General features: G+C 34.5%; 2 protein-coding genes across 18 annotated transcripts in view; one reads left to right on the plus strand and one right to left on the minus strand.

The window, feature by feature from the left end:
- Nucleotides 1-1,991: 1,991 nt before the first annotated feature.
- On the minus strand, nt 1,992-9,955 carry cbx6a (chromobox homolog 6a). Of its 5 annotated transcripts, none has more exons than XR_012397500.1 (7): nt 9,838-9,955; nt 9,190-9,233; nt 7,710-7,775; nt 7,302-7,368; nt 6,514-7,172; nt 6,210-6,424; nt 1,992-5,704 (listed from the first exon to the last, which is right to left on the minus strand). XR_012397500.1 is itself a non-coding variant. In XM_073936756.1 (6 exons), the coding sequence occupies exons 1-6, from the start codon at nt 9,904-9,906 to the stop codon at nt 5,702-5,704; spliced, it is 1,212 nt and encodes a 403-aa protein (XP_073792857.1). In that variant the 5' UTR covers nt 9,907-9,955; the 3' UTR covers nt 1,992-5,701.
- Nucleotides 9,956-14,349: 4,394 nt separating this feature from the next.
- Nucleotides 14,350-22,055, plus strand: part of pla2g6 (phospholipase A2, group VI (cytosolic, calcium-independent)) — a 39,461-nt gene continuing 31,755 nt past the window's right edge. For 6 of the 13 annotated variants that reach the window (XR_012397347.1, XR_012397349.1, XM_073936371.1 and 3 more), the window contains exons 1-5: nt 14,350-14,388; nt 14,851-14,891; nt 18,459-18,673; nt 19,116-19,331; nt 20,499-20,679. Coding sequence is in view for 9 of the 13 variants with exons in the window: in XM_073936371.1 (XP_073792472.1) it covers nt 14,880-14,891; nt 18,459-18,673; nt 19,116-19,331; nt 20,499-20,679 (624 nt within the window). In the remaining 4 variants the exon portion in view is untranslated. 13 annotated transcript variants of the gene reach the window in all.

Here is a 22,055-nt window from a genome sequence, read left to right on the forward strand (position 1 = left end):
CTACTCACTGTATTGGTTCAGTTACAGTAAATAACTGGCAACACTGTTGCCAGCCACTCACTGTAATGGTTCAGTTACAGTAATTAACTGGCAACACTGTTGCCAGTTACTTACTGTAACTGAACTTTTACAGTGAGTGGCTGGCAACAGTGTTGCCAGTATTCTACTGTAAAATCAACCCGGTAAGGTCTAACAGTGTAGGTTAATTAAGGTAACTAGGCAGGTTAGGGTAATTAGGTAAGTTATTGTAAACGATGGGTTGTTCTGTAGACTATCGAGAAAAAATATAGCTTAAATGGGCTAATAATTTTGTCCCTAAAATGGTGTTTTAAAAAAATTAAAACTGCTTTTATTCTAGCTGAAATAAAACAAATACGACTTTTTCCAGAAGAAAAAATATTATTAAAAAATATTATATATATATATATATATATATATATATATATATATATATATATATATATATATATCAAATATTATTTTATGTATATATAAAATGAATAAATCATATATATATATAACAGTAAACTTTGCTAATAAATCATATATAATCTATTTATTAGTGAACTAATACACTATAATAAGAGGCTTTATTTTTAAACTGTGGTATAGTTTAATATACCCTATAGAAAATGTAGTACAATATTGGGTCATTTGATTAAATTAGGCTATTACCACATAAAGAGTTATCACAAGAGATTAATTTGAATATTTGCCATAGTGTTCATTGGTTTAAAAACATGCGCTATAACCAGAAGTGGATTTAGTGATTTTGGGGCCCTAAGCAATTCCAGCCAAGGGGCCCAATATTCTAAAATGCACCTTTTGTATTTTATTTATTTTTTATTATTTTCAGTTTTTTCTTATATCTATCGGTCATCTTTTCTACATTTTTTCTTAATGTAAAATAATACGTGAATCACCAGAAAACTTTTGAAACTAGTTGTTTTTTAGATGCATTTTCAACTAAAAATATTAGGTGAACTTTTTGTTTTAAAATCTAAATCTTTACTGATTTTACTGCTTGACTGGTCCATGATTGAAGGGGGAGGACACATTTCCTCAGATGTGATAATTATGTTCAAATTAAAACTTTTAGACCCTCGCTGTACAAAATATGATTAAATAATATCATTTTAAGGTATTACTTATACTTCTAGGTATTTATCTGGGGGCCCTCAGATTTCCTGGGGCACTTAGCAGCCGCTTACCTTGCTTATTGGTTAAATCCCCTGGCTATAACTAATAACTAAAGGATTTTTCATGGGGCTGTCTATCATTCGAATTGTCTGATAACCTGGGATTCTGACTTTTCTATATCCCTGTGGAATATGGTGTATTTAGCTATATAATCATGTCTTTTTATCTATTCGTCCATCTAACTTCGTCGTTCTGTTTCACAGGTGTTGATACTTATCCAGCTCTAGGGGGCGCAAGAATATAGTTTTTCATACCTTTCAAAAAAATTTTGTTTTGAATTGAATTGGTTCTCCCATTAAAACAAAAAATAAAAATAAATAAAAGCATAATGATCATGACATTTCTGTAGCCAGGAATAAAGGGTATGTAACTTCTCAGCTATTAATAGATCATGTGGTTCTTGAACAGCCTATGGGTGAAGCTCACTAGAGAACTGAGGTACGCAGATGGAAAATCTTGCTTGTGAACAAGGCCTAGAGGTTGAAGACACTCAAGTAGGTCATGCCAAAACCATCACTAGTGCTCATACCATTTTATGTCCAAAAAACATACTTATAAAAAGTAAATATTTAGAAACTGTAAAGCATCTCACTTCTGTTGAACACAAAATATTTAGAAAATCCTCAAAAACCTATTGACTTCTATTGTATTATTATTTGTGACAATGGAAGTCAATGGGTCACAGCACTCAATTTTTCAAAATATCAGCTTTTGTTTTTGACAGATTAGATTTAAAATCATATGAGAATACTGTACTATTCCCTCACTTTCTCAAAAAATGCAAGCACCAGTGTCTTTAAAGTGATTTTATTGAAAGCCTCTTTAAAGAAACACACAAAGCAACAACAGAAAGACATTGAAATGACCTGTACAATTAGTGTTCTCAAATCATGCATCCGTTACATTACAATAACACAAGATCAAGATCATAATCAGCTTCATCAATGGCATTAACCTTACGCATCAACAAAAAGATGACTCCTATAAAAATCACATTTAATTCAGTATTTGGGTTCTACATTCTCTCAAACCCAAATTAGACTAAAATTGAACAACAATGGCTATACAATAAAGGCAGCACGTATCATTCACGTCTACGGCACGGGAAAATCATTAATATTAATTATAAAATATTTTCATAAACAAACAAAAACACATCAGACACTGATATATCTGTAGATGTAACCTCCAGTAGGCCTTCATCCTTAGCTTTTTAAACATATTTCTTCTTGCCTGTGCCGTCCTGGTTCCTAGTGGCAACATCTTATAAAATACAAGCCCTATTGCATGAAATGTAGGCCACATAGTATCATAGTGCTAAGCTACCTCTTTAAGAGCAACCACCTTGCATTGTTTCACACCATGGCGAAATCTATTTTCTACTATTACGGATATTAGGGTAAACAAAGACTTGGCTGTTTGCAACAATTTTAGGCAAAGGTAACAACAACATCATGGGGACTAACTGAGCAGCTGAAGGCAACACATGCTTCGGTATTAGATATTTTTGTACAGATGCACCACATGTGGCGCCCTCCACGGGGCAGCACCAGGGATATGTTCAGATCACAAATTATTTCAGACCTGGGACAAACGTTTGAAGACTTTTTTTATATATAAAAAATAAAATGTAGATATAATGAAAATAAGGTTGTTTGTTTACCAAAGCGTTTTTAAGATTAGCATATTTTTTAAATTGTTTTTGATAGTCAGATCTTATGAGAAAACGTAACTATTTTACGTTTTCAGTTTAGTCGCTAATTCGTATGAATTCGTAGTACAGTTGCAGGAAAATCTGCAATTTAAAAAAAGAAAGTGTGGCACCCAACCTGGCCCTTAAACCCAACCGTAATTGGGGGATGAGCAAATCATACTAAATTGTACGAATTCATATGAATTAGCCACTATCAAAAAGTTACGAATTGCCGTGAGATTGTGTTGATATACTACATTCTTTTTAAACACCAGCAATGTGATGAGATGAAAGATGGCTATTTGTTTTTTCTGGTCTAAAACTGGGTGAATATACTGCTAATAAATGTAACTTTTTAGCCAGCCACCCAATCAGAGTGAAGAAGGGGCGGGGCAATTACTGCACCAATCAAAATGCTCCAACATTATTGTTATAAGGTGTTCAACAAACATACCATTTGACAAAATAAAAAGAAATCAATTATTATCTAAATTGTGCTACCATTTAATCAAAAACAATTTACGTTAAAAGGAAAAAAAAAACCTACACAGAGAAGTGTTATTAATGATTAAATGGGCTAAAAACGCTTTCGAAAGTCCGAAAAGTAAGTCTGAATGCATTGACATTAACGTTTAGAGGTTAGTTATTTAAAAAGGTTACAATACTTCTTTAAAGTAAAACAAATATTTAAATTTCATTTTCGAAAATATGTTGATGGAAAAACAATGCCATATTGTCAAATCACTCTGAGGTTCATTCCTCCCTAAAGGCACAGCTATAGTGTAAAAGTGCTCCATTAAAAGACGGCTGTATAACTACAAGTGGAACTAAATTGTGTTCTATAATTAAATCTTATAATGAGGTTTGCCTTTGTCCTCTGGTGGAGTCTGACATTTTATCATCACTCAATACAACAAAGTTAGCTGCCATAAACTGAAGGTTATCCTGTTTCTTCAGGCCTAATGTGGCAGGTTATAATATTGCTCGCAAAAATCATTCGAACAAAGTTATATATGTCGCAATTTCATGACTTTGCGAATTTGTCATGTATGACAGTTCATACCGTGCCCATTGTTTATTAAGTTTGTCCAGGTGATTAGTCAGTTTCAGATAGATCGACAAACTGGCTGGTTTAACTGCATAAGCCCCACGAAATTAAGCTGACAGTTCCCAAACTATTTAGATATGTTTTTAGAAATTTGAGAAAAAGTTCCTTTCACATGGTACAAACCATGACCATACGAGCACCAACAATCAACACATGACTTCTCCCAATGGGGAAAAATTTGTTTACCTGCTCAACGCATAAACTCGCTGAAACTACTTCGCTTTCAGTCAAGTTGAAAATGTTGCATGAAGTTCACCCAAAGTTAGGTATAATTTTTATGTACTGATCCTCATGTATTTCCAAACCTTTTTGTTTTTAAACATATAAAAGATACAGGTTTATTGAACAGAAATGCCAAAGCTGCTCTTTTTCATATTGATGAATTGTGAACAAGACTAGTGTGCAAATTTTACCTATAGAGATCCCAGTAAAGAATGGAATTGCTTACACTTTTGTCTATTTATAACACAAAGCTATTAGATAAACAGCATGCAAGCCAATTATCCTTTCTGCAGTTTTACTGCTCCTATTCACTTCCACTATATGTAAATGTGCATCATAGAAGTATTTCAAAATGAGTAAATATTGACATTTTTGGAATAACAATTTCTTATCCTTTGAATCAAAACTAGTTCAATACAGTTGAGTAGTAACTGCTAGGGATCCACTTTTATTTTCTTTCTTTATTATTTTCTTTATTAGATACACTTTTATTTATTTTATTTTCTTAAGGAAACCATTTTTGAAACTTGATAGACTAATATTATCAGTTCAATATCAATACTGACACCTCCCAATACTCTACAAAACAAGTTTTATCCCAGGTCTGTGTTTTTTGTCAATTCTAGCACCCAGTTGGAACTGTAGACAACAGGACAAGAACAAGAGCCAACGACATGCAGTCACTGGCAAAATATGCACAATGAACATGGTCCCAGGCTGCATTGTTTTAAAGTGTGGTTGAGGGTTTCATCAACCAAGGCAATCTGTTATATTTGGTAGGTTTGAGACGCACTTAAAATAGAAGTCTCTTTGAAGTCTACCAATCAAGTTCGGAGAGAAATTATCTCAGCCCCAAAAATACAGTAACTATTACATGAAACACAAACTATTGTAGTCAGAAGGCAATAATGAGAAGGTTCTTCTCAATCAAGAAAAATGGGAAGTTGAGTATGTGGAAGGTTTAACGTACAGTACCACAATTTAGATGCAGTCCTCAGCATTCAAACTTCAGTTTAGAGTCTCAGCAGACATCTAAATTAAAGCGGAGTTCAAGCAGAAGGAAACAACGGTCTTCAGAATTTTTCAGCTTGGTGCATATAAATACAGTCTCGCCTATGCCGGGATAATATAGTAAGTGCAATGACGACTGGTGTTCTTCATTAGCATGGGAGAAAATTGTTGAGATCAATGCAAGGTTCGGATGCCTAAAATGGGCGTATTGCCACATCAAGTGTTATCTAACAAGTGCGTGAGTGGAAACACAATGTTCACCCACACTGGCTGAACTTCCAAAGCAGGAGTGAAGCATCTTGTGCTGCATAATTCCAATGCAACTCAAAAAAAAATGTCTTGGTGCAATGTCACAAGGTCAAGAAAGCTGTCGAGATCAACATTTCTTGGGTGGATTCTGAACTTTAAGTCTGACGACATGGGAATGATGGTCTCTACAGGACTGGAGGTGACAAGACAAGGTGCAATTACTGGGGAAAAAAAGAGGGGGAAGAAAACCATGAAGTACCACAAACCATCATAACATGCTGTTTAACAAGTACAGGTCAAGGGAAGCACCCTTGCCTCTAAATAATATCTTAATAGATTTCAATTCAACCAAAAATTCATTTTAATTTCATTAATGGCAACTATTTTAGAGTGCATTAATATCATTATGGCAAGTTTTCAAAGAATTATGTGGGCAGATATTTTTGGAGGAGACTTTTGGGGGAACCGTCAATATGCAGTTGTGGTGGGAGAGTTTGGGTTGTCAGCTTGGCAAGGGGAGGAGGGATCAGAACCTGCTCCCGAATTGCAGAATTCCTTGATGGTGACTGTGAGAAGGTTTGTGGTGACATCAGTCACAACCACATTGGCAGAGCTGGGTGCCATTTCAGGGTGCCAATCGGGGTCTCCCTCTTTTGGAACTCTATTTTTCTCAGGAAATGAGGCAGTAGTTTGGTTACTAACCTGGCAGACCGAAGCTCGACCCACCTGGGTTTGATGACGAAGTTCCTGTTTTCTGCCCCGAGAAGTGGCGGACTTCAGAGATCCCAGGTCTTCATCTTCCTGAGATGATGATGGAGAGGATGAATAGGAGGGTGAAGAAGGAAGGAATGGTGTTGAACTGGATTTTGGGTGAGGCTGGGAGGTATCATGGGAGCGTGATGACTCTGTGGGTGTCAATTTAGCTGAAGATGTAGGGCCTTCTTTTTGAGTTGGTTGTTTCTGAGTTGATGGGGAGCTGCCATTAGACCCACTGGAGTTGGATGGAGAAGGAGTAGGCTGGTACTGAAACCTCTGCGCAGAAGATTGACTACCACACCTGCTTCCACCTCCATGACTGGCTCTAGTGTTGGACCCTTCATTGGCCATAGAGGATGCCCCTCCAGAGGGGTTAAGCCCAAAAGGTTGGCCATACATCGGAATACCTAACATCTTCATAGGATGCTGGAACGGCCTGTAAGGCATGTCCCCATGCTTTTTCCCAATGATTCGATTTCGGGATGGGATTTTCGCCCTCCCTGCAAATGACTGTGGTGTCCTTCTACTGGTCATTCCACCATTTTCAGATTTGTCAATGACCTTTAGGTTCAAGATTATGCGCCCTCGTTTAACCTCCCGTGGTTTGACCCTGCGGTTAAGAATGCGGACAGTTTCAGAAAATGGAGAAATGGGGTGACGAGACGAGGATCCTGTGGAGTTGGCCAGAGGGTCAGATCGTGGCAAAGGTCGTCGAGACATCATGTGACAACGATGTATGTCTTTCTTCAATTTATGAGCAGCTGCGAGAGAATGCACTCTAGGGGTTGGAGCGGTAGAGTGGGAAGAGGATGATGAAGGCTGAGGAGTAGCTGAACTTGCAGAGGAGGAAGCGGTGGGAGGCTTTGCAGTGGTGCAAGATGGAGTGCGTCGAGTATATGAGCTCCGAGGTCGATCACCCGACTGAGCCCGTGCCTAGACAGGCAGAAAACAAAGGTAAGTGAAAGAGATTAACTTTGAAATAGAAAGTTTTGAGAAGATCAATCAAAACAAACAAAAAAAAAAAATTGTATTAAAAAAAGAAATTCAAAGAAGTTCTCAAACCTTTAGTACAAAGTTTTTTGGTTTGGGTCCACGTTTCTTTGGGCCGTAAAGTTCCTGCTCCCTCTCCCTATGAATTGTATAACAGCACCATTTAAGCCAGGGAAAATATGACATCACTTTGGTGTCAAGTCTAAACCATAACAATGCAAATGATAGTCGTAGAAAGCAGCAAAACACAAGACGCATTGTTTAAAGAACCATCAGTCTAACTGGCAGCATAAAGCAGCAAAATAAAAAAGAGAAGAAAAATATGTAAACAGTTCTTTCCTAGATGTTACGTTGAAAATATGAACTGCTGGAATATATATATATATAAATGTAGTTTACTGAAAAATAGTTTGGTTCTTTACATTTGTATAACATTATAAAGATATAGAAGGTAAAAGTAAAGTCGAAACTGACACTCACTTTTGCTCAAAGGCTTTTATGAGTCGATCATCCAGGATGTTCTCCTCTGGTTCCCATGTGCTGTGTCTATATTGCGAAACATTGAATCTTTAGAATGCTAATGGCTGTTAAGGAATATCATGATGATAAAGAATATAAGTAGCCTACATGATAACTTCATGCTATAGTTTTAAGGTAGTTTATCATGCAAGAACACACTTGGTTTTTCATCAACCCAAACACTCAAAACACTTTTGTCCTCAATGATAAGGCCTGTTTCACAATGAATGCAAATATGTCAAAATGTCAAAAGTCAAATTTACACAGATACTTTTTAATCAGTAAATCTGATTTCACATGACATATGTGACCCTGGACAGAAAACCACTCTTATTTATTTTTATTTGTTTATTTTATTACTCCCAAATGCGAAGGCATCAACATTACAGTTTTTTCATTTATGCCAAAAAAAAAAGTAATTATTATGTTCCATGAAGACACTTTGTAAATTTCCTACCATAAATATCAATACTAATAAAAAATTAATTTACATTATATAGACAATATTTGGAAAGTGTAACTTTTTAAGTATTTAGAATTTTTTTTAACCGTTCAATGTTTTTAATAGTTTTATCCCAGCCAAATATTGTCCTATTCTAATAAAGTATACATCAGTGGAAAGCTAATTTATTCAGTTTTCAGAAAAGTCATAGGTCTCAATTTCAAAAACAATTCACACCTACGACTGGTTTTGGTCACATATAAAGTTTAAAGCTAAACTTTGGTGTTTAAATTCATTTGTTGCAGTTTATTCTCTATCTGGATGTAAATGTGTGGGACACTTTATTCTCATGACTAGCTTACCAATGGTATTTTTCATATATGTAACATAAAAAAAAATAAAAAAATTTATTTCTTTGCAGAGTTAAAGTCGTTACACACTAATCATGGGCCGGTATAAGTTTCGGACAGTATGACAACCTTCAATAAAAATATCAGTTTCATGTCATCACGGTATTTTGATTAATGCTCTAAAATATATTATTTTTAAATGTCTAGATTTTAAAAAAAATTTAAAAATTCCCCTTTGAACACAATATATTTTATTTTAAAAAACATTTAAAATATTTTGGAACAGTAAACATGTCCGGCTAAATAATTCAAATGAATCGCAGATTTGTTTACAATTTAAAATGGCATCTTTGGACATCTTTTCTGCTAGAAATACTGTTGTACTAAAAATAATTAAATAAAAAAAAAAAGTAAAACAAAAATCTTACATATACTTTAGGAATGGTACAGCAGAAAATCTAAGCGGTTTTAAGACCTTGACTTTTCCAAATCGTGGGATAATGGTTATCGTTCTATGCCTATTACATACTACTGGTAAAAAATGTCCTAAATTAAAACCCTAAACACTGTCTATAACTTACATTTCAAAAAACAAACACAATATACTACAACAACTATATTTCTATTGCAGTTTATATTTTACACTTACTTGAGCGCCCAACCCTTCCATTTTACCAGGTACTCGATATGACCCTGCAGACAGAAACATGATAAAAACATTCTTTATTTAAACAACAATTAAATTAATGTGTGCACAGGAATAATCAACCACCACGTCCATGTAATTTAGCCATTTTTTCCTGATCAGTAAAAGTTGGGTCATTTAAATATAAACTAACACACTGTCACAGCACAACTAGCCCATTAAACCACGTGCCATGACACTTTGCAGTATGTAAACCACACAAATCCTCCTGCATTGTTGAGATCTTTGGTCAGCCAGCATGCATTGATTTTGTCATGGACTCCTGCCAGACACTTTGTCCCTTTTTAGCCTCCTCCTCCTCCTGCCGCTGCTCTTTTAGCGGGGCTGTTGTCAGTTCCCAACACAGCTCAACCCGATTTTACTTCGCAAATCTTAAGCAACACATAAACGTCTCACATTTGAGGCGTTATTTCCAATCTGACAATATAAACAAATGCGTTGGCTTGCTAAATCGGGAAACATCTGCAAGTAGGCCTCCCCCCTCTTGTCATTGCTCCGCTTCGCTAGACAAACGAAAGACGACACTCTTTCTGTACTTCACGTCGTAGAAAACAACCCCAGCCTCTTTAGATATTAATCCTCTTTACTCACTTTCCTAACGCGGCTTTTTAGAATGGCTTCCGCGGCGAAAACCCGGTCTCCTGCCGCCGACAGCTCCATCTTTTCGGTGCAGACGGTTCTGTCTCGCGGCTCTACACTTTACAAATCTGTGACAGAAACAAACCCCCGCGCAGTCACGTGTTCCGGGGTCAACCAGCCCCGGTAGTCCTGGAAACGAAGAGAAGGGGGTAATAAAATTGTAAAACACTTTCTTCATATTCCATGTATTAATAAAGTATACATTGGAATACCTTGTTTGAAGGTTTTTCTAGCTGATTATCATGTATGAATTAATAGTAAGAGATTTAAAGAGTTAAAGTTCATTCAAAAGTGAACTTGCTATTTGTGATATGTATAACCAATGTGCTAATTAGGCTATACATTGACGATGGAGGGGTCAACTTTTTTCGGTAGTGGTTTGGTAATACATGCTTCTGTGAATCAAAATATGTATTTAAGTTACATCTAATTCATGTATATGTTTTTAGTGTTTTGAGGGATATTTAGTGACTATACAATACAAATTATGTGTCTTATTTTTCTTTTTTTAGGCTACATGCAGATATGAACACCTATTTTGCAAGAAAAATGTTTAGTGTATTCTTAAGATGTCTATGTGTGCTCTAGAACTGCCAGTTTCAGATTGTTGAATACTATTTTTCCTAGCATTGATTGGCACATTATGCATTCACAAAGGTATAAACCGTTAAAGGGGTTCAAATTTATATTTCTATGATACATGATGGGGGGGGGGGGGGGGGGGGGGGGGGGTTGAAGGGGGGGTCAATCCCCCAAAAGCACCCTATAATTCGCACCCTGTTTCTAACATATATTGACATTCTGAATAACTATTGTTGGTAGTTTGGTGTCTTGTTTCCAAAATGTACACTGCAAACTTGACAATGTATTTTACTTTTATTTTATTGATTTTGTATTTGGATGCCATGTTAGAATTGAAAAACGCTTATGGAAATTAACCATGGGCTACTACAAAAAAAAAAAAAAAAAAAAGTTAGTGGAGTCGGATAGTTCACCCAGAATTACAATTTACCCTCAAGTTTACCCAGAATTAATATTTACCCTCAAGTGGTTTAATCACACTTTTCAATATTTTTATTAAATGTTAGGTAATATATTAATATTAATAATAAACTGATAATGAACAATATGTGTAGAGCATTTATTACTTATTATTATGTATTACATAGTAATTACTAGCACAAATGCATTATGTTTTAATTAGACAAACCATAGTTTAACAGCTGTATTTGTGGTAAAAAGAGGCATTTTTTTGAAAGACATCTGCTGTTTATCTCCCCAAAGCCCCCTCTAATTTGCACCCTGTTTCTAAGATATTGACATTCAGAATAAATATTGTTGGTAGTTTGGTGTCTTGTTTCCAAAATGTACACTGCAAACTTGACAATGTATTTTACTTTTATTTTATTGATTTTGTATTTGGATGCCATGTTAGAATTGAAAAACGCTTATGGAAATTAACCATGGGCTATTACAAAAAAAGGGTTAGTGGAGTCGGATAGTTTACCCAGAATTAATATTTACCCTAGTGGTTTAATCACACTTTTAAATATGTTCATTAAATGTTAGTTAATATATTAATATTAATAATAAACTGATAATGAACAATATGTGTAGAGCATTTATTACTTATTATTATGTATTACATAGTAATTACTAATGTTCAGGAGCACAACTAACATCCCCCTCACTTTTAAAGCCAAACCATTTAGAAACAGATGATTTATGATTATGTGAACGTAAACTTTTGGATCTTATTCAGCTGTTACAACACTTTTAAAATGTCCACTACGCCCCTGCTAATGTTCATTCATGCTAGTAACTAACAATGAAGCTAAAGAAACTCCTTTTTTAAAGGTTTGCTAGCTTCCTTTATTTTGTAAAAAATAATAAAAAAAAGCAGTAACTGTTGACTTCCATAGTTGGAAAACATATTTTGGAAGACGTTACTAGATTTCCAACAATTTTTAAATAATTAATCATTTGGTGTTCAACAAAAGGAGAAACTCAATCAGGTTTGTGACAAGTGAAGGGTGAGTAAATGCTTACAGAATTTTCAGCTTTGTGTGAACTATCCCTTTAAACCATGGTGAGCACAAATGCATTATGTTTTAATTAGACAAACCATAGTTTAACAGCTGTATTTGTGGTAAAAAGAGGCATTTGTTTGAAAGATATCTGCTGTTTATCTCCCCAAAGCCCCCTCTAATTCGCACCCTGTTTCTAACATATTGACATTCTGAATAAATATTGTTGGTAGTTTGGTGTCTTGTATCCAAAATGTACACTGCATACTTGACAATTTATTTTACTTTTATTTTATTTCTTTTGTATTTGGATGCCATGTTAGAATTGAAAAACGCTTATGGAAATTAACCATGGGCTACTACAAAAAAAAAAAAAAAAGGTTTGTGGAGTTGGATAGTTCACCCAGAATTACAATTTACCCTCAAGTGGTTTAATCACACTTTTAAATATTGTCATTAAATGTTAGTTAATATATTAATTTTAATAATAAACTGATAATGAACAATATGTGTAGAGCATTTATTACTTATTATTATGTATTACATAGTAATTACTAATGTTCAGGAGCACAACTAACATCCCCCTCACTTTTAAAGCCAGACCATTTAGAAACAGATGATTAATAATTATATGAATGTAAACTTTTGAATCTTAATCAGATGTTACTGCACTTTTAAAATGTCCACTACGCCCCTGCTAATGTTCATTCATGCTAGTACATATTAACAATAAAGCTAAAGAAACTCCTTTTTAAAGGTTTGCTAGCTTCCTTTTATTTTGTAAAAAAAAAACAGTAACTGTTGACTTCCACAGTAGGAAAACATATTTTGGAAGACGTTACTAGGTTTCCAACAATGTTTAAATAATTAATCATTTGGTGTTCAACAAAAGGAGAAACTCAATCAGGTTTGTGACAAGTGAAGGGTGAGTAAATGCTTACAGAATTTTCAGCTTTGTGTGAACTATCCCTTTAAACCATGGTGAGCACAAATGCATTATGTTTTAATTAAACAAACCATAGTTTAACAGCTGTATTTGTGGTAAAAAGAGGCATTTGTTTGAAAGACATCTGCTGTTTACAATGATCTAATAAACATTTGTAAAAGATTTGTTGTATGAACAATCGAAATTTCAACCATCTTAGCATATTTTAAACATCTATTTAATTTCCGAAAAGAGATGTCTTACAGACGTAATGTAGATGAGCAAATCCTCAAATAAATACATCTTCCAGATGTAAATACCAACAACAAATATAATTCTGTGTAGTATAAGGGATGGTAATCAATGCACCTAAAAACATGGTTATTATACCCTTGCTATAATAAAATTATGGTTAATCTTCATAAGGGAACTTTAAGAAGTTAAAAAATGCACAAATCCAATTCGTAAATTCAAAACACGATTCAAAAATACACAAATGCAATTCATAAATTTAAAACACAATTCAAAAATACACAAATGCAATTTGTAAATTCCAAAAACTATTAAAAAGTACACAACTGGAATTTATAAATTCAAAACACGATTCAAAAGTACACAAATCCACTATGTAAATTTAAAATATGATTTAAAAATATACAAGTTCCATTTATTTGATGATAAAAAAATATTTATTTTTACTTGTGAATTCACAAATTGTGTTTACAAAATGACATATTGGATTTTGTAAATGTGTATTGTGCTGACTTTCATTTTCTAAATGTATTACTTTTCAGTCTTTTAAATACAATAAATATAAATTTGTAACATTTAAAGCTATGCAAATAGGCCTACATAATATGCATGATGTTTTACAAAGTTTAGATGGAGACGATAACTGTACATTCATTTACTAAACTTTTTTATAAGTTGTTCAAAACCCCCATAACATATGGACATATACACATTTAAATCTTTATATATTTCTTCATTTTATTTTGTAGTTAAAACCAGTTGTATAAATATATACCTCAAATCTAAAAACAGAAATGAAAAATAAGGCTCTTAACATCTACATTAGTTATCAGAATATCTGAAACCTCTTAAACTACTTCAGTGTCAATGTTTACACGTCAAAGCTAATCCATAACGTTAATGTCAAACATAACGTTATAATGTTTTTTTTTTTAGACTTTCTCTTATAGATATAATGTATTTTACATCCAAAAACTGCAAACCATCCCCTTTAAATTAAGAGCTATTTGAATTTTACTAAAGTCTAGAAGCTACTCGGTCGCCCAGACCTTATAAATCATTAAACACGGATGAATCCTAAATAAGAGCATTTTCTCGGCTTCAAACGCCTCTTGATCTTCATTGGCCGAGCTTGCAGTTGCGCACTGGATAAACGCATGCTGATTGGCTGTTGTCTCTGCCAGTCAAGCTTACACAAGGTTGGTTGTCATGCAGTGATTGTTGACGTCCTATCAAAAGTCAGCGATTTACTGACTCTGCGAAGCGCTAACAGTATAGGATAATGAAATAGCGATAAAGGTAAGGCATTTAGCAAAGCATACACGACTAAGAAGTTTAATATTTTATAGAGAATTGCTATATAATTGGGGTATCTGCTTTAAAATAGATGTCGACTGTTAGTGTGGCTCTAAATGACAGTCATTTCAAGATGTGTTATTTTCTTATTTGACTATTCGCGAATCTAGTTTTGATTATTGTCATCTGCGTAAGTTAGTGGTTGTGAAAACTTAAAACAGCGAGCTGTCACATAAGTTAATTGTAAGGGACGCTTTCGGTTGCGAGATGATTGTGCACGAGGCTAAAAACAATATCAGACCAGTCATAGATCATTTGCAGTTAACGGAAATGTTGTTGTTTTTGGCAGAAAACTGGGTTTGAGGTTTTTGTCCGTTTTGATCTGGTTTTGTTTTGAATTGGTCTCATTCGAGCAGAAAGTTGTTTTATTTTTATATGTGAAACTCACAGTAATGTCTCACCTAGATCCCTCAACCTGACTGACTTCAATACTGATGAACAGACTGGTGAATGTTACTGCATCACTTCATGCATCTTATTTTGGGATATTCTACCAGAACCGTACATTACCTGTCCCTGAAACAAAAACATATATACAGTGAATAAAACATATTTTATCCCAAAAAGGTCTAAATTGGGCTGATGGTTCATTTCTGAGTTGTTCTGTAAAGGTATAGGTTAGTCATTTGGTTTTCAGATTTTTGTTCTTTATTAAAAACACTTTACACTGTACAGACTTGTCCTCAGCCCAATTGAACCTACACCTTTAATAGTTTTATTATGCTAAAAACTGTTAGAGAAAAAAATACTTCAGATATGGCAAGTTTAAGTTGTCATCATTCACATCAATTGATTAAAACATGAAATTATTCATTCATTTTCTTGTCGGCTTAGTCCCTTTATTAATCCGGGGTCGCCACAGCAGAATGAACCGCCAACTTATCCAGCACATTTTTTACGCAGCGGATGCCCTTCTTTGGGAAACATCCACACACGCATTCACACACACACTCATACACTACGGACAATTTAGCCTACCCAATTCACCTGTACAGCATGTCTTTGGACTGTGGGGGAAACCGGAGCACCCGGAGGAAACCCACGCGAACGCAGGGAGAACATGCAAACTCCACACAGAAACGCCAACTGAGCCGAGGATCGAACCAGCGACCCTGGACCTTCTTGCTTTAAGGCGACAGCACTACCTACTGCGCCACTGCTTCGCCCCTAAAACATGAAATTATAAGTTCTAAAAATAAATACTACAAGTAGATAATTCAAATAATTCACAATTGTTCCCATATTAGTCCTGTCACATTTACATTAAATTTAACATAAAATGCATGCAATACCTGTTTTAGGCAAGCGAAAACGTCCCGCTGTCCCTCGTGAAGCAAATACAGTAGTAACTGACACTGTAATTCATTGAAAATCGGCCAGGCCTTGCTCCATAATAGAGAAGATTTCTATTGAGCCCAATGTTAAAATGGCCGACTTTGCAGCAGGAAAAAAAAGCTGTTTACAGCAAGGTACAAAGAAGGCTTTTGGTTCATATAGCTAATATCACCCTTCATGATAACTGCGAGGGGGGTGAATTCATTCGTTTCGTTTATTCACTCATTCATTCTTTATTTTTAGCTTAGTCCCTTTATTAATCTGGGGTCACCACAGTGGAATGAACTGCCAACTTATCCTGCATATGTTTTACGCCGTGGATGCCCTTTCAACTGTAACCCATGTCTGGGAAACATCCATTCTCCCTCATTCACACACATGATCAATTTAGTTTATTCAATTTACTTATTGACCTTATTCTTCAAAGCGAAAGTGCGCTTGTTTTTGCGATTGTTTTAGAACTTCCGATTCAGCTGCCTATGGGAGAAATGACTAGGAATAATAAATGGCAGAAAACGGTTGAACTACTTGCTCTACAAACAAGTTTTTGCATGACTATACAGACAGAATAGAATAATATAATAAGAAAATATCAGTTTGCAACATCAAGCAGCATAACAAGCTGTTTTTAATGTCTAAAAATATATGGAAGTGAATGACACTTTAAGTCTTGAGCCAAAATGATTAAAATGGCTACGCCTGCTCGTATGCAGAGAATAAGGTGAATACTGCCTGCCTTTGGACAGTGAGAGAAACCGAGAAAGTGCTGATAGTGCTAACTGACCCAGTCAGGGCTCGAACCAGCAACCTTCTTGCTTTGTGGCGACAGTGCTGTCAACTGAGCCACATTGTCACCCTGTTTCTTCTTTTGAACAAAAAAATAAGATATTTTGGAAATAAAAATGTTGGAAACTGGTATCCATTGACATCCATTATAGGAAAATGTGTACTTTAGGTGTGATCCGGTACAGGTTTCTATTTTTCAAAATATATTATTTTGTGTTCAACAGAAAAAGAAAAAAAAACTTTAAATGGTTTGAAACAAGTAGAGAGATTATAAATGATAACAGAATTATTTTTTGTGTGAATTGTCCCTTTAAATTACAGAAATAATGTTTTTAAAACATATTTAATGTTTTAAAATATTAAAAGTGAAATATATTTTATATTAAATATATTGGTTTGCACTGAAAAGTAAAATATAGATTCCTAAGATAAATAGTTGAAGTCAGAGTAATTACCCCTCCTGAATTATTAGCCCTGCTGTTTATTTATTTATTTTTTCCCAATGTCTGTTTAACAAAGAGAAGATTTTTTTAACACATTTCTAAACATAATAGTTTTAATAACTCTTTTCTAATAACTGAATTATTTTATCTCTGCCTTGATGACAGTAAATACTACATGACTAGATATTTTTCAAGCCACTTCTATACAGCTTAAAGTGACATTTAAAGGCTTAACTAGGTTAATTAGGTTAACTAGGCAGGTTAGGATAATTAGGCAAGTTATTGTATAACGATGGTTTGTTCTGTAGATTATCAAAAATATATAGCTTAAAGAGGCTACTAGTTTTGACCTTAAAATGTTTTGTAAAAAATTAAAAACTGCTTTTATTCTAGAAATAAAATTTATATCAGACACACTGTGAAAATTTTCTGGCTCTGTTAAACATCATTAATTCATTTGTTCATTTTCTTTTTCGTAAATATACTGGGTTGCGGCTAGAAGGGCATCCACTGCATAAAACATGTGCTATATAGGTTGGCAGTTTGTTCCGCTGTGGCGACCCCTGATGAATAAAGACACTGAAAAATTACCGAAAAATAAGTACAAGAAATGCATCGTGATGTATCTTTTTCTTGATCCAACTTCTGTTCATCTGCTTTTCATAAGACATCCCACACTCCATTCATATATATATATATATATATATATATATATATATATATATATATATATATATATATATATATATATATATATATATATATATATATATATATATATATGATCTGATTACTGCTAATGTCACAGTGCAGTCACCCAAATTTTTATTCCTACAAATCAAATGCCGTCTTCCCAGATTTTCTTGGTTGCATCAATTAAAGTGTAAATTTAAAGTGTACAATTTTATATAGTTAAAATTGTTAAAATAAAGTTTCAAGCTGGAAATGCAACTCACAAGTGTAGCTTTTTTTTTTTTGTCAAGTTTTTTTGATGAGGTAGATCTTACCTTTCCGTAAGGCTAAGGTAAGGAATCTTAGACGATTAAAGGTTGTTGTTTTTTTCAGTCGGGCTACCAAAATCTTATCTACACCGTGCTCATTGTTGGCACAGTGCAGGTAGATTTTGGTAGCCCAACTGGAAAAAAACAATAGCCCTGGGACTTCAGGCTACCAAATTTTGTGAGCCCTAAATTTAATGGCTACCAGAAACGTTGAAAATTCAAAAACCTACTATCAAAACTAAATAATTCATGGCTCCTGAAAATACATGACAAATGACCAATCTGTAGATAACTAAAGTAAATAAAGTAACTATCCCTTCAACCAAGTTAAAAGAGGAAAATGTACCAATTTGAAAAGATTCTCAACCGTAACTGTAAACCTATGCAAATTCATTGGTTAAATGAAAAAACAAAACCATTATCGTTCCACTTTGCATTCTCCTTGCAGGTCACCATGCAGTTCCTGGGCCGTATTTTGGACACTGTGAGCTCTGTGTCGAGCCTGTTCTCCAACCCATACCGCGTGAGGGACGTCCAGCTCTCTGACTATAATGGCAAAATATTACACCAGCAGGAGGGTAGACTCGCCCTGTACAGAAACCAGCAGAGCCAGTCATGGGACTGCCTGCTACTGTGTCCTGAATCTCCATCTGTGGCCCTGAGGTGAGTTCCGTAAAATAAGACTGCACAATATTGGGAAAAGCTGACATTGCAATATTTTATTTTTCTACGATACACTTTGTGATATTGAGTCTAATTTCACCAGATGACTCGAATGGCTTTATTTGAAAAAAAAAAAAAAAAACAACAACAACATTATTTTAGAGTAATTGGGATCATTTTGTACAACATTTACAGGACATATTATAAACCAATGCATTTGCTATACTCAAAAGCAATATATACATTACTATATCTATATATTTTTCAAGTATCATGCAGCCCTACTTCACAGCCTGTCAAACAGATTTGTTTTAGATCAGCTTTAAAGGAGCATTTGGGAAGCCTTGGCCACAAAGAACCATTGTTTAGCATTAAGTCTTCATCATCTAATCCAGCATGTGGGGTTGAGGAAGGAGTTGAATTTGGTTTTGTTTGTGCTCAGGATGTTCCAGGTGGCCTCCGAGGAGGACGCAATGAACTGGTTTCCTCAATATGCCCTGAAGCTCCGCCCATTTTACGAGATGCTCCGCCCGCCGCTGAAACCCGAGATGCTGCAGCCAATAGTGGACTGCGTGCGGAATCACCCTGATTGGAGCTCGGCTCACATTGCCGTGGACACCGGACTGAGAGACTGCCTCAAACACAACTACATCCTCAGGTCAGACCACACACAGGTCACAGTTCAGAGGTCACATGAGACCTTTTCACACAGTAATAGCAGTAAACAGCTGTAAAAGTCATGAACCTTTTTATTTTTTTATTTTTTTTATTTTTTTTTTATACTGGTAAAGCATAACTCACTGAAAAGCTTCTGTAATTACCTCAGCTGTAGTCATTTTGTAAACACGGAAGGGTATAATTTTGTATTTATATATATTTTATATTTTAGGGGAATTTTTCTATTAAAATATATATATATATTTTAACTATAAATCAATGAAAATAAACTGTAATACTAAATACTAATAGGTAGATATTAACATAATATAATTAAATTAATTTAAAGAATTGAAATGAAATAAAATTGTGTATATAGATCTTCAATAGTTTTTTTTAAAAATAAAAACTTGAAAAGATCAGTTTAAATAAAAGCAGGTCAATATGACACACATACAGGTTTATATCTGTTTGTACTATATGTGTTTTTAATTAATGTTATTTTTATTTTATATAAAATAAAATAAAAATGCCTGAATCCTAAATAGTGCTTTAATTGTAGAGGCAAAATGTATATAAATATTATAGTTAAATATAAGTTTATAATTATTAAAACTTAATTATGTGATTTGTATCTATATATATATATATATTCCATACATTTCTATAGCACTTTCCTCCATCCGCATCCCATCTGAAAGGACTGTAATGGGTCCTTGTTTCTTCCATGCATAGATAAATATCATGTCATTTTGCTTTCCTCCATGTGTATTATATCCATTTTGCGGCAGTCCCGCGGGCCGAGGATAACGGCATGAACCCGAAGTCACAATCAAATCCTGTCCCGCGCCACACTGTAGCAGAGTTTTGTTTGAAATCATTTTTGTCTCAGCGCCTATTTAGCTGTAAGAGCGCGGTGATTTGCATTGGTTTGAATTATTATCCAATATCAAAGGTAATGCAAATACTTTAGGTTATTAAATGCAACGCATGCATCTTCATCACAGTACACACAAGTGAGAATAAACCCTGACAAATAAAACAAAAACTAACTTCATGTAACAAATGGAGGAAGATCAAACAGATCTTATAGAAAGCAGTCTCTTCACTTCTTCTGAATAATAATCATTGGACTTTAGTCTGTTTGATTTTGTGTGTCCCACTGCAGTCAGATGAACTCTCGTGACGCTCAGGGTCAAACCCCGCTGCATCTGGCCTGTGAGAGAGGAGACGTGGGCTGTGTGCGAGAGCTCCTGGAAGAATGTCAGGCCCGCACAGACGTCAAGGATAAGAACGGAGAGACGCCAATGCACTGCGCTGCCAAACAAGACTCCGCCCTCATCATAGAGGTGAGAGGTCATCTTTGGGGGCTCACAGAAAGCCTGCTGAATATATTCAAAGGAAAAATAACATTGCAGCCTGGCTTGATGTGAAATTTTTGGTCGAATTTTAAAGGGATAGTTCACACAGAACTTAATAAGCGCTTACTATTTACTCACTATTTACTCACCCTCAGGTGGTTTCAAATGTTTATGAGTTTCTTCCTTATGTTGAACACAAAAGCAGATATTTTGCTAAATTACACGTTTGCTAACTAAAACTGAAAACTGTATCCATTAGATATAAAAATGCTGAGAACGTCAATGGCTAGCAGTTTCCACCAAAATATAAAAAAGAACTACAGCATGTTTGTGACTAATGAGGTGTGAGTCAATGGCGACAGAATTTTATATTATTGGTAAAATTGATTTAATATGATTTCTTTAATATTATTAGCTTGTGCTAAGCATTATGGCAACATGCTAATTTGTTAGCAAACGTGTTAAAGCAAAAAGCACACCACCAACAGCTAAAACGTGTAAACGGTGACTTTAAAAGTTAGAAACATTCTAATTCGTTTAAAAAATTGAGGCTTGCTAGCAATATGATAAACATGTTAGCGATATGCTAAACAGTTAGAAGCATTTAAATTAATTTGTGCTTGCAACTTGTTAAACATGTTAAGAATGTGCCATGCTTGCAAATGTGTTGACTATAATAGAAACATATTAGCATGTTTAAACATGTTAGTCATGGGTTAATGCTTAGAAACTTGCTTGTTACATGTTGCTGTCATGAATAAACATAAAACCTTAACCATGTTAACAACATATTTTAATACATTGGCTGTTATTTTTAACATGTTATAAACTTGCTAACAGCATGGTAAATATGTTAGAAACATGCTTGGTCGTGTTTTATATTAGCAGTGTTGTTATGCTGTGTTCAAAGCAGACACGACTCTCACGCCATTTGCACGTAAATATACACGTGAACATTTTAAGTTTACTCGCTTCATTTTCAATGGCTTTAGATTTTCCAACTCGAGAAATTTGAAAGAAACGCTCAAAACACTCTATATTTACGTCATTCGTGCGAATCGCACCGCAGGATGTCTAATTGCGTCTTTGTATTGACTTTACATGTAAATAACTTGCACTTGACGCTTCATCCACGACTGGTGTGAACGGAGCATAAGAAATCTGCAAGCAACATGTTAATTAATGTTAGCAATGTCTTCTACATCACTATGCTAGTATTATGTTATAAAATAGAGAGTAGGGCTCAACAATAAGCTTTGATATTGCAATGTGAATATTTGCAATATTCACATTCAAGGATTAGGTTATTTATTTAAGATTAAAAGTTTTTTTTTAATTATTTGTACAATGACGACTATGCTATT

Source organism: Danio rerio, chromosome 22 (assembly GCF_049306965.1).
Source record: "Danio rerio strain Tuebingen ecotype United States chromosome 22, GRCz12tu, whole genome shotgun sequence".
In the NCBI taxonomy this organism is placed as follows: domain Eukaryota; kingdom Metazoa; phylum Chordata; class Actinopteri; order Cypriniformes; family Danionidae; genus Danio; species Danio rerio.

Excerpts from the sequence above, each read along its gene's own strand:
- cbx6a (XM_073936755.1), bottom strand. The coding sequence starts at position 9,906 with ATGGAGCTGTCGGCGGCAGGAGACCGGGTTTTCGCCGCGGAAGCCATT. Across the intron at positions 7,776-9,189 it reads TGGAAGGGTTGGGCGCTCAA|ACACAGCACATGGGAACCAG; the intron begins GTAAGTGTAAAA and ends TTCGCAATATAG. Across the intron at positions 7,173-7,301 it reads CAAAAAACTTTGTACTAAAG|GCACGGGCTCAGTCGGGTGA; the intron begins GTTTGAGAACTT and ends CTGCCTGTCTAG.